General features: G+C 42.5%; 1 protein-coding gene across 1 annotated transcript in view; it reads right to left on the reverse strand.

Annotated features, from left to right (window-relative positions):
- The window catches only part of NUP210 (nucleoporin 210), a 307,403-nt gene that overhangs the window by 271,778 nt on the left and 21,615 nt on the right, over positions 1 to 14,010 (reverse strand). Inside the window, 2 exon segments of the mRNA XM_029600827.1 lie at positions 6,771 to 6,867; positions 10,106 to 10,237. Coding sequence (XP_029456687.1) covers positions 6,771 to 6,867; positions 10,106 to 10,237 — 229 coding nt within the window.

Genomic DNA, 14,010 nt, shown 5'->3' on the forward strand with positions numbered 1-14,010 from the left:
CCTTAAATTGTAATGAGGCTCCTTCCTATATACTCCTTCATATACTCTCCCTCTCAGTTAAACTTTCCTGGGATGAGTGCTTGCTTTACTAGGGACATTTCTCTGGTCAGGAAGTCAACACTGGCATTTTCTTTCCCCACACTATGTCTCAACTTATAATTAAAGGGCTGGAGGGACAAGAACCACCTCATGACTCTACTATTGGACTCCATGTTCTGTGCAATCCAGATGAGGGATTGATGGTCTGTGACAAGTGTAAATGCCTGGGCAGCCTAGCAGATAATATCAAAAAGCCTCTAAGATCCATTTGACCACTACAGCTTCTTTATCAATTCTGGAGTATTGTTTCTCCTGAGGCAGTAGCCTCTGGCTAACGAAGGCCACTAGGAGATTCTAGCCATCTTTCTCTTGTGCCAGTATGGCTCCTAAGCCCACTTCTGAGGCATTTGTCTGGACCACGAAGGAACTAGTGCTGTCCAGGCTCATCAGGACCAGTTCTGAGCACAAAGCCTTCTTTATTTATTTATTTACTGATTTTATACACCATCATTCTTTAGACCCTGGAAAGCTTCCTTCTGCTTCTCTGGACCAGCTGACCTTCTCTGCAGCCTTTTTCTGTAAAAGACCTGCAAAAGGTTCAACCTTTCCCTTGAAATTCAGCATGAACCTCCTATAGAATCAGACAGACTTTCACCTGTCTGTGGGACTGGTACTCGGATGATTGCTTCTATTTTCCATGCTTGGCTGCCTACATGATGATCTTTTGTAAGTGGGGTTATTAGTACAAGTCAACAGATTATGGACATCATCAGATGGTCAGTCTGTTTTAGTAAAAAAACAAACAAACAAAACTCATCACTATGTATGTTTTTATTCCAAATTGCCTTGACCTTTGGAAAGAGCAATCAATAAATAAGGGAAAAAAAATCAGGCGTACATTTCTGCGTGCCGGGGTGCTTACACAAATGTACGCCTGCGCATACCTCTTAAAATCTGGCCCATATTGTACTTCTTGGCCCCCTAGAAGGCATTTCTTGGGGTTGGCCATCAGCCCAGCCTTCTGTAGGCTTATAAGCACTGCCTGTAGTTAGCTCAGATATGTCATCAAGTTAGGCCATGGCATAGCCCTGGCATGGGTATAGTAGGAGGTTAACCAATCTCTGGAAAGTAGCTGAAGCTCCATGAAGTCCAAAAGGCAGAACTTTAAACAGAAAATGTACTCTAGGTATAGAGAAAGCCATTTTCTCTTTCGCTGCCACTGCAAGAGGGCCCTGCCAATATCCCATTGTTAGGTCCAGGGTGAAGATAAACTGTTTTGCTCCCAGCCACTTAATGAATTTGTCTATGCAGGGCATTAGGTAGGCATTGAGCTTTGAAGCCTCATTGACTTTTATAAAGTCTATGCAAAAACAGGTGCTACCATCTAGTTTAGGGACACGTACAATGGGCAAGGATCAGTTGCTATTGGATTCTTTTACACTGAGTCGGATCATCTCTTTCACCTCAGCTTCTACCATCTGACATTTGGCCTCCGGAACCTTGTATGGTCACTTTCGAACCACCACTCCTAGAAGGATAATGATATCACTGCAAGCGAGGTGAGTGTGGCCTGGAACATTGGAAAAGACATCCTTATTTCAACTTACCAGCTGCTCTAAATCCATTTTCTTTTTTAAGTGGAGAGTTGGTCCCCAAAAAGCACTAGTAATGGTCCAGGGTTTGGCAAGATTTCCAGGCCAAAATCCTCTCCCTGGATAAGGCTACAAATTGGTACGACCCACTTTAGGAGGTTCAGATGGAAGATGCGGGCCTTCTTTCTTTTAGCCAGTTGGGCCACCTTGTCAGTCCACGGGTCCTATCTTCTCCATTTCCTCATAAGGTAGTGGAGAATATAGGTCCTGTGGACTACAAGGGACAGTAATTTACTTTCTGAAGAGACTGAGGATGAGAACATGGCCTCAGATGAAAACCCCGTTGAATAGTGAACCAATTATATGCCCGAGCTTAGGTATCCTAGGCCTTCTCCAGGCATAGGCATGAAGTTTCTCCAGCCCCTCTTAGTCATTCTTGCATCCAAATTACATAGTCAACAGTGGTCAATTCCTCCTCCCAAGTCTCTTGGGCAAAATCTAGGATCCTTCCTAGTCTTCTCCCATATAGTAGTTCAAAAAGGAAAATCTTATTGAGCTCTAGGGAACTTCCTGGACAGAAAATAGTACATATGGCAAGAAATGAGACTTTTTGTTGCCCTCCTTCACAATAATCTTCCTCAACATCTGTTTGAGGGTTTTGTTATCACCTTCCACCAGCTCATTGGTTTGCACATAGTAAACTGAGGTCTGCAGGGGTTTTACTCCCAGTAAGGCACAAATTTCCTTCACACATTGGTCAAGAACAGATTCCCTTGGTCAGTTAATATCTCCATCCTGGAGAAGACCTCAATTAAGGCCATCACTACTTTTTTGAATCTTCATATTCCTCATAATTACAGCCTCTGAATATCTGATAGCGTAGTCCAGGATGTCTAAAAATGTATTTATTCCCTCAGCGGGACATTTCCTTACTAGGTCTATAGCAATTCTTTCAAAGATAGTTTCTATAATGAGCATTGGCATCAGGGGAACTGCTCAAACCCTAACAGAGTTAGTTAGCTGACATGTAGGACAGGACTGACAATAGTCCTGGACTTGCCAGTACAAGCCAGGCCAATAGAAATGGACAAGGATTTTTCTCTCAAGTTTTCTCCTCTCCTAGGTGGATACTTGTAGTACTTGCTGGCAATAAGACCAGGGTACCAAGAATTGCTCAAAAAATTCACTCTCTAGATTCCTTTTTGTATACTCTGTATACTAAATCACTCATTACCATGAAGAAGGGAGGGAGTTGGGTTACTACCTTCAGCCCCAGGGACTAACTCTCCACTCACCATTTGTATATGTTCTTGGGCAAACAAATTACTCATCTTCTCTTTAGGCCCATCTTAAGTTCTGGGGTTTCCTTCTCCCTCCCAGTCTGAGGGGACAGCTATGGGATCTTGCCAGCATTGTATTCAGGGATTAAGTTTTTTTTAATTTCTAACATATACGTTTGGGACTTCTAATGGAAAGACCTACAGGAATGACATTGTCATAGCCAGATAAATCAGTTGTAAGCTGGCTCCACAGAATCTCAAAGTCTAGATAATCATGCCCAAGTACAGCAGACTATGGAAGCCAGAGGAGTATGCCTACTTCTCTCTTAACTTGCCCAACTGGGGTCTTCAACAAGACCTGGCTGCTTGGGCACTGTCACTGGTTTCCACAGATAGAGGCAAGGGTCACCATCTTCTGATAGTTTATCGGTATTCTCTTGACCAGTTCCCTCTGAATGAGAGCTTTTACTCATTCATCAAGGCATGGGTCAGGAAGCCATCCAGCTCTACTGGAACCACAAAAGTTGAAAACCCCAAGTGGGGAATGTCCACAAAATAGCAGAAATGTGGGTGTCATCAGATGGACATCCATAGGTTTGTCACCCATGTGGTGATAGTCATAAGAAAGGTGATCCCTCTCTCCACAATTAAAGCAGGGTAGTGGGCCTGGGTCCTGTGACCGGGATAAGGGATAAGCAAATGGGACTGTCCTGCTCTGAGGTGTCTTTCTTTCAGGCTGTGGCACCCAGGGCCCTGTGAGGACTGCCTCTGGCAGACATGGTTGTTTTGACATTGACTAGGCCTGGTAAAAGTCATTAGCTACTTCCAGAGTGTTTCCCAGGGTGAGCTTCAGGTGCCAATACACCAACCTTTACATAGGCTGGGCCAGCTCATCTAGAAACTGCTCTAACTTGGCTATCTCAAGGCCAGTCTTCCCCTTCGGCTGCAGCCATTTCCAGCTGATAGAAAAGGCTTTTGATTTTCAGAGGGATAGCTGTGTTAGTCTGGTGTAGCAAAAATGACACGAGGTAGGTAGCACCCTATAGACTAACCAATTTATTTGGCATGAGCTTTCAAGGACAGAATCCACTTTGTCAGATGTGGATTTTCTCTGGGCTGGAGGGTTCCCATCAAAACTGTTGCCAATATATTTCTGGGGTACAACCAGCCCTTTCGAGGATGGCAGTCTTAACCTACGTATAACTGGCTCTTCCATCTGAGTTGGCAGTTCAGTTGGAAGGCAGTCTAGCTCCTGCCTATAAGTAGATTGCCTAGGTATGTGGTCCACATCACTTTTGGCCAACCTGTCAGCCAGGCAGATCTTTCAAAGTTCCTCAACATGATGTCAGGAGAAGATCCTGACCGCCTTTTTTTTTAAGTATTAATCTGAGACCGTGGGGGCAGCCAGATCATGGCAGCTTGCACAGTCTGGGTCAGTGACAGCAATTGCTGATTTGAATTGTTTCTGTAGGCCACTGCTGGGTATACTGGTGTTGTATCACTGTCTGTAGTTGCTTCGTCCCTCTGCAAGGGTCTGTAGTATTTGCTCCATGTTGGCTTAATGCACTGGGGTAGCACAGACTAATCTCTCTAGAGAGCTACTGCCCAGTCCAGGAACACAAAACAAAGCTCTTTTATTATATGAGAGAGAAAAGGGGGAAAATCCTAGCTGGTCCACTAACTGACTACACATCCCTGTCTGTCTGGGGGAGGGCTAGCCCCCTTAGCCTGCTATGTTTTTTTTTTTATATTTAAACGATTTTTATTAGGAACCATGAAAAAGCAGTACCAGGTATGAAACATAATACATGGTGAGCAAAATGAAAAACATAATGTGGGTCAAACCTCCAGTAACAGTGGAACAGAAAGAAAGCCTGCTATGTTTAATCTCCTGCCTGCCATTGCAGCCAGGCCCTAGGAGGAAAACATTTTCCTTCTTTTTGCTTTTTCTTAGGTGTGGGTCTGTGCTGGGGCTTAGACCAGAGGTTCCACTTTTACCACTATATGCAACACCGCGGAGCAGCCTTTGGCTTGCCAGAGTACAGAGCAATTTGGACTCCGGCTTTCTTCACAAAAGAAATCCTTATTTATACAACGAAAGCAGAAAAAGACCTACTTGCCTCAGCTGCCTTTTTAAAGAAAGTTCACAATAATGAAACATAAGCAGTCCTGGCATATTGATTGCTTGCTTCTCCTGTCAGGATCCTTTACCTCCTGGAGCTGCTCACTAAATCCCCTGCTGAGGGAAGAGACCTGGGACCAAGATTCTCCTCTGGTTTGTGCCTTAGACTGGGCCAGATACCCAGAGCTAGTCCCTTAATGTGCTCTGAAGCACCTTTCTGTATATTCCTTCATAAACCAAAAGAGCAGTAGGGACACTTTACAAAGTATATTTTCAAAGGTATAAGAAACTTTCACATGAGAAAAAAATAGAGCTAACTTTCCTAACTCAGTCATACTCAAACTAAGTGGGATTTTAGCTGCCAGAAAGCATACATGTTCTTTCACAACGTGCTTACTTTGGGCTGTGTAGAACAGAAGCAGAATTGGCCCACTGTGAGGGGGGGAGGGGCACTTTGGAGGTGAGTTTGGAATCCAGGTACACACATTTAATTTTAAAAAATGTATATGATTTGCAGGCAAGTCACTAATGTGCAAAGTTTACACCAGGTTTACACCAGGTACACACATTTAATTTTCAAAAATGTATATGATTTGCAGGCAAGTCACTAATGTGCAAAGTTTACACCATCAATAAAATTGTATGTGTGCACATGTACTTTTATCCCCCTAACAAGTCTATATTCAATGAAAATATACATAGGTACCAGGTATATGGGCTGGGTTTGTGCAGAATGAAAAAGAGGGATCTATGTTGCCAGCTAGGTGCCCAATTGAACATTTATCCCTAAATGTCACAGGTTTAATCTGCACAGAAACTCTTAATAGGTCTACCTAAAACAACCTTAAAACCGCTTCAGTTACTACAGAATGCCGCAGCCAGAGTCCTAACTGGGAAAAAGAGATCTGACCACATCACCCCCATACTCAACAATCTACACTGGCTTCTGGTAGACAAAATAATAGAATTCAAAGTTCTAACAATTCTACACAATGCAATTCATAAGGCCGACAACACAGCTCTGGACAACATCATACATGTACACAGGTCTCTACGCACGACCAGGTCAACAAGTCACCTACATCTAGAAGTGCCACCTCTAGTGCTAGCCAAACTGTCCTCCACAAGAAACAGAGCCATTTCCGTTGCTGGCCCGAATCTATGGAACTCCTTACCACAACACCTGAGCTCACAAGAAAACCTTAAAGCTTTTAAAAAAGAACTCAAAACATGGCTCTTCAACCAAACACTCAAGGACAACATAGGATAGCACAACAGACCACATCTACTACATCTCATCTCTGAGTTTGCAATATCATTCCATTGACTTTTCTCTCTGACTCACCGAATCCTCACCCATCACTCACCTATCATCTCCCTCTAACAATTCCCCCCATACATAATTTGAGCACTGCTATATGCCTCATTTTATGATTTATATCGTTTGTTTGGTTTTCTATTTATTGTACTAAAGTTATTGTTCACTACCAGTTCATGTTACTGTTTAAATGCATTAGATGTAACAGGTTGTTATAAATGTAAACCGGAGTGAAGGAATTTTTTTTGCTATACCTCGGTATATAAAAAACTCCTAAATAAATAAATAAATAAATTACACCTGGAAGAAAGCATGGACGACCAGATCAGACAGCATTGCTGAAACATCATATAAATGCCAGTGCTCCAGCCTTTAATTTCACATATGAGGACAAGAACAGTTCAATGAGAAACACTTACCGCAATGTATTATGTGAATCAGAAAAGCCATCTGTTTCCGTATCTTTCACTATTGTCCAATCAAAGGCTAATCCTGCCAATGTACTAAAAGTGTTCCCTATGAAATGAGACATACAAAAGCAAATACCAAGTTAATTAAATGAGACAGCATGAGCAAAAGAAACTAGAAAATAAATTGAAAAATATTCCACCAGCATTAAAGACATGACTCATTTTATGAGTGGACAGAAATATTACTTTTGGGTTTCTTTAATGGGATGGGACAAAATAAAATAAAACTTGTGAATTTCAATACAAGCTTTCATACGCATGAAAGAAGACAGAGAAAGAACTTAAGAATATTTCAGCAAAATATTGTCCTGAAGCAGATGTAAGCAGCAGAATGTGTGCGTTTGGTATTTTAAAGACTTCGGCAATTTCTACAGTCATGACGACATATGAAATATAAAAGGAAATTTGAATCCTTAAAGGAAGCAGTAGACATTTCAATGGGGTACAATTATAAGATTTATTCAATTGATTTGTTGAATTATAGACATTGAACATGGAATTTAGAGACCTACAAGGTTTTTAATAGATAATTCACGATGGAATCTTTGGGAAGAGAGGAAATCATAGAATTTTAAAAATTTGAACACAAGGTATTTTGTTTAAAATTAAATTAAAAAAGAAACAAGAGAAAAATATTAGAAAAACAGAGCTCCTACCATGTGACAAGGGCCGGCCAATGGCATGGATACCCTGTCACATGGTAAGGGCAAAGGGCCATCGGCGGCAGCCGACGACCCGAGAGCGGGAGATCGCTCCCAGGCCCACCACTTGACCACCAGGTAATTTAAAACATTTTTTTGAGGGGGGGGAAGGGGGGAGCTAAGGAAGCTGTTTTGAAGTGTCGGGGTGGGTTTTTTGTTTATCGGCTCGGGCGCAGCCAATAAAAAAAAACCCGATCGGGCCGCATGAAAGAAAATGCACGATGTGAATTCTAACCAGAATCTCTAATATCTATCTCTCTCTATATATGCCATTGGTTGGCCCTGGTAGCCCCTGTCACATGGTAAGGGCAAAGTGCCACCAGCACCATTTTGATTACTGGCAGCTGACGGCCCAAGAGCAAGAGATCGCTCCCGGGACCCCCACTGGACCACCAGGGTCTTTCAGCAAGTCTTGGGGGGGATTTAGGGGGGGGTTTCTCCCCCCCCCCCCCAAAAAAAAACTACATGAAAGGAAAACCCAAGAAAGTTCATTTTGTTCACTCCCTGAAATGCAACGAAATAGGAAATAAAGACAATATTTCCTATTTCGTTGCAAATGAATGCACACCCCTAACTCTTGTAGCCACATTTTGGACCAGTAGCAAAGATTTGATGGTGGCAAATGGAAGGTCTAAATAGACTGAGTTGGCGTAATCTAGATAATGAACAACAGCCTGTAAAACTGTTCTGAAATAGTCAATATGGAAGAAATGGTTTTATTTTCCTAACAGTTGGATTTTAAAGAAAGTGTTTTTGACAGCGTTCTTCACTTGGGGATGAAAAGATAAAGATGAAGCAAAATCTTCTCCTGTTGGGAATCAGGGATATCCTGCCCATCAATATGGAAGACATTATTATTTATTTTATTTTATTTATTTACAACTTTCTATACCGACATTAGTGGGTATATCATATCAGTTTACAATGAACTAAGAGAAATACATCACATTGGTTTACAATGAATTAGGAGAAATATAGCGCACGGGGGGGGGGGGGACAGCAAAGGGGGGATAAACAGGGCAAAAGGCATAATGAAAGGGTGATTCAATGGGTACAAATAAAAAGGAATATTAAGAATATGATATGGAGCATAATAGGAACAGAATATAAGCTAACACAGAGATAATTATGTCAATTATTTTATGTTATGATACCATTGTGGGGAGATCGAAAAGGAGGAATAGAAAACCTATGCTGGGAATGCCTGTTTAAAGAGCCAAGTCTTGAGTTTTTTCCTAAATTTGTACTGGCAGGGTTCAGTGCGGAGTTCAGTGGGGAGAGCATTCCAATGGGTGGGTCCTGCAACAGAAGGGGCTTGCTCTCTCGTGCTGGTAAGATGAGCATTTTTGAGGGAGGGGGTGTGGAGGGTAGCTTTGTGGGTTGTTCTAGTGGGACGGTTGTGGAGGATGAAACGCAGTGGTTCCTCAAGCCAATTGGAATTGTGAGTGTAAAGATGGCGCCGGCCAGCCAGTGCTCCTACCATGTGACAGGGGCCAGCCAATGGCATGGATACCCTGTCACATGGTAAGGGCAAAGGGCCATCGGCGCCATGTTTATGAGTGGCAGCCGACGGCCCGAGAACAGGAGATCGCTCCTGGGACCACCACTGGACCACCAGGCAATTTTAAAATGTTTTGGGGGGAATCGAGAGGGTGGGGGAAGCTAAGGGGTCATTTTTAAAGGGTCGGGTGGGTTGGTTTTTTTTTTTATCGGGCCATCGGCGCCGTTTTTGAGTGGCAGCCAAAACGGCGCCAATGGCCTGAGAGCGGGAGATGAGTCCCCGCGCCCCCACTGGACCACCAGGTACTCGTAAAAAGTTTTGGGGGGGTTTGGGAGGGTGGGGGAAGGTAAGGGATTAGTTTTATAGGGTCGGGGTGGGTTTAGGGGTTGTTTTGGTGTGCCAGTTTCCCCGCCTTCCCCCCAAATAACTCCCGTTAGTGGACACTAACAGGAGTAACGATTTTTCACGATAAATCGGGAAAATTTCTATTGTATCACGCACTCTAACGATTTTTGACGATTTAAAAAATATCGGACGATGTTTTAAATCGTCAAAAAATGATTCACATCCCTAATATGATATACTGACAGGTGAGGTTCATTCCTGTCATTGTATGTACAACATGAACCAATTTGGAAACACTAGCCCCGAATGGATACAATAGCTATGCTATCAGAAAATGTGTTTCTTTCCTAGCATTACAATATATCCCCTGACTGATTCTACTCAATTCCTTTGCATCATATTATGCAATATCCCTTGAAGCCAAAGGAGTCTCCTAGCCGAGACTGCCGTGGCCATGTTGTGCAAAGAAGCCCGTAGCAGATCATATAATGCATCTGCCATGTAAGCCACCACAGACTCCATCCTATTCGCCAGGCTTAAAAGTATATTTCAAGCCCTCCTCTAGTCTGTATTTCCCTCCCCTCTTCTCACTCTTCAACTTGAACATGAGTATTTTTGTTCTTCATTTCAGAAGTGTAAAATCATTAATGACAGAGTGTAAAGGAAATCAAAATTAGGAGGGGATTTAAATACTACACACGGATAACAAATGTGCTAAAAATCCTCAGATCTCTTACCTTCAGAATCCAAAGCCTGGATTTTCAATTTCAATGGTGAGTCTTCAAGATAAAGTTCTCTTGTTGTAGATACAATCTGAATTTCATTGATGATATCAACAATTGCATCACAGCGAAGCACTTGACCAGTTACTTGAAGAGACATGACAAAATAAGCAGTTTAGACTAGCTTGCAATGTCATTGTCCATTGAACCATTTGAGTAGAAATGTTAAGATACATTTACAGTGGGAACATGTTACCAGTTCTCATGCTTCAAAGCGCAACAATGATGAGAATTTTCTATTTTACCATTCCCCTTCCCCCTACTAAAAGCAGAGAACATTTTTCAAAAGTTTATACACAGGTGAAATCATGTTACCATCATCAAAACACCTTTTGAAAATTGCTCCCCCACCCTCACACCCCAGATATATATCTAAAAGCATGTGTGCTGTCTTTTAGCCATGTCAAAGAGGGACATGGCCTGGGGGCAAGGTTGAGGAAAAGATAGTAACATATTCATGAGGATTTCATTTTGAAATCCCTGAGAGTACCTTACCCCACATATTTTGTGCCTAAAAAGTATCCAGATTCACCCAAATTTTCAAAGAGAAATGCCATTAGGACTTTCCCTTTGAGAATTTGTTTGTAAGTCCATGGGTGTAAGCATCCTGTGTTGTTTAGAAATTACCCCCACACTTGTTGCAACTCATCTTGTGCTTCTGGAAAAGTGTCTCACAATTATAAAAATATAAAGAGGACCTTGCAAGCTTGGGAGACTAGGCATCCAAATGGCAGATGACATTTAATGTGTAAAAGTGCAAAGTGATGCATGTAGGGAACAGTAATTCAAATTATAGATACACAATGCAAGATTCTACTTTGAGAGTCGCCACCCAGGAAAAGTATCTAGGCGTCATCATGGATAATATGTTGAACTCATCTGCTCAGGGTATGGCGGCAGCCAAGAAAGCAAATAGAATGGCAGGAATTATTAAGAAAGGAATGCCTCTGGATCACTCCATGGTGCGACCACACTTGAGTATTGTATGCAGTTGTGGCCATCACATCTTAAATAAAAAAAGACATACCAGAATTAGAAAAGGGACAAAGAAAGGCGACCACAATAATAAAGGGAATGGAATGAATGCCCTATGAGGACAGGGTAAAGAGGTTAGGTCTCTTCATCAAGATGAAAATGACAATGATAGAGATTTATAAAACGAGTGGAATGGAACACTTAAATGTGAATCTATTGTTTACTTTTGTAAAAAGTAAAAAATCTAAGGGACATTCAATGAAGTTACTAGGTTATACATTTAAGACAAATAGGAGAAAATATGTTTTTTTACTCAATGTATAATTAAGCTCTGGAATTCATTGCCAGAAAATGTGGTGAAAGTTGTTAGTATAGCTGGATTTAAAAAAGGTTTAGGCAATAGAGATGTGCATCGGGTGCCCGATCGTTTCCACTTTCGTGTAGCCGCGGGAAAAGTTCGTATTCCCACGGATCGGCATTTTTTTCGTTATAGAATCATTTTTGGTTTAGCGCGCACTTAAAAAATGGTGTGGGCCATCCATTGCTCCTACCATGTGACGGGGCCGGTCAATGGCACTGATAGCCCCTGTCACATAGTAAGGGCAAAGGGCCATCGGCACCATTTTGATCTGTGGCAGCCGATGGCCCGAGAGGGGGACATTGCTCCCGGGACCCCTGCTGGACCACCAGGGACTTTAGGCAAGTTTTGGGGTAGGGTCAGGAGGGTGGGGGATTGTAAATAATTAGATCTGAAGGGTTGGGGTAGGTTTGGGGGGGGTTCTGTGTGCCCTTTCCTCCCCCTCCCCCAAAACGATAAGAAATCCACACAAAATGTTTTGGGGTTTTCCTCTCATTTTCGGGGACCCCTGATACATGACAAATTATGAAATATTGTACGATATTTTAATCATAAAAATGATGCACATCCCTATTAGGTAAGCTCCTAGAAGGAAAATCCTTAAATCATTAAGGTGGACTTGGAGAAAACCACTCCTTGGGATAAGCAGCATGGAATCTATCAACCTTTTTGGGATCCTGCCAGGTACCTGCGACCTGAATTGGCCACTGTTGGAAACAGGATACTGTGTTTGTTGGACCTTTGGTCTGATCCAGTATGGTAAACCTTATGTTCATATGCCCAAATTCTTTTGGCTTCCTGGTAGAGAACCCAGGAAACCATCTGCCTTGCTTGTTCATGTAGAACATTGTTACTTGATTGTGAGTTTGAAATAGAATTCCTTTTCTTTGCAATAGGTGAGTGAACACCCACAGAGGGTAGCAAATCACTCTGAGCTATAAATGTTTTATCCCATATTGGTGTTCTGGTATCAATCATGTCCCTTCTGTTTTGTAGAAGTCTGTGTGTGCGCTCCTCAGTCCTGATGGAGATATCCATTACCAGTACCACCAGAGGAAGAATTTGTAGAGCGGAATGGACTTTGATATCCCATGGTTTCAACCACCACTAGAAGGTCATTTTCATCTTGATGACAGAGGCCGACAGCTGATCCCACTGCAGCCAAACAGCCCACTGAAAAGGACTCATGGGAAGACGAGTGAACTGTGCCACGTGGTCTGCAGCTGCCATGTAACTGAACATGACTAGTGTTGAATGAGCTGTAGACTAGCCTGGAATACCAGGTCTTACACTAGGGCCTGAATTCAGACTGCCCTGTCCTCTGGGATGAACTCCCTTTCCTTGAACAAATGAACTAGAATGAGACCAGTTTGGATTTGTTAAAGATGACAAATCCCAGAGACTGCAGCAGCTATATCATTTGACTTTGTGAATTCAAGACTCCTATTTGGGAGAAATCTGTCACTAACCAGTCATCCAGGTAGGAAAAAAAAATGGATAAATCCCAGTGATGAAGGTGTGCTACCTCTACTGGCAAGCACTTCATGAAAACCTTTGTAGCTGCTGACAGGCTGAAGGGTAGAACTTTGTATTTATAATGCTGTTCCTCTACCATGAATCTGAGATATTGCCAGTGAGATAAGTGTATGCATTCTTCAGGTCCCCGCTTGGATGAAGGGAAGAATGGTGTGGAGGGAATTCCTTTTGAGTTTCTCTCTCTTCAGATGTTTGTTCAGTCTTCATAAATAGAGGATAGGTCTCAAACTACCCCATTTTCTTGGGGATAAGGAAATATCAGTCAGAAAATATCTTGCCACACTCCATGGGGAATGGACTTGCTCTATCACCTGTTAATGAAGTAGTATGTCTACCTTAAAATAAACCTGGGCCAAATGAGACAGATTCTAATTGAAGACTTGTGGTGTTGTTCTAGCAGATGAGAGAAAAGCAAGTAGTATCCACAATCCTGAACACCCAGCAGTCTGTGGTGACTTTCTTCAATTCTGGGAGGAACGGATGAGACCACCCCCCCCCCCACCATACTGGAGGAGGCAGGGTGTGAGGCTCTCTTTCCATCAAAAACCAAGTCCTGTCATTGCCAGAGGCTGCTAGGATGTCTTTAGCTGATGCCATTCAGATGGCATCAATACAGGAGAAGTTCAGTAACACTGATATGCACAGAAATGGAATCACTGAGCGTATACCCTCTTATACAAGAATAATGAACATCTTTGAGCAGATGGTTCATCAACAGCTATCGATCGATAAGGATTGACAGACTGCATGCTGTTTTTTCATATTTGCTATGGTCTTCCTGATCTTGTCTCTGAAGAGATTACCTCACAAACACAGGGCATCCGCCAGCTTGTCTGACACCCTCTTGCAAGCTGCTAACCCACAACCATGCTATTCTTCTGAATCCAACAGCGATAGCTGATACCCTAACCGTTGAATCAAAAACGTCAGACAGAATGAATGAGATTCACTTGTATTCTTCTACATCTAAGAACATCTAACAAACTCCATG

The sequence above is a fragment of the Rhinatrema bivittatum genome, chromosome 4 (genome assembly GCF_901001135.1).
Source record: "Rhinatrema bivittatum chromosome 4, aRhiBiv1.1, whole genome shotgun sequence".
Classification (NCBI taxonomy): Eukaryota; Metazoa; Chordata; class Amphibia; order Gymnophiona; family Rhinatrematidae; genus Rhinatrema; species Rhinatrema bivittatum.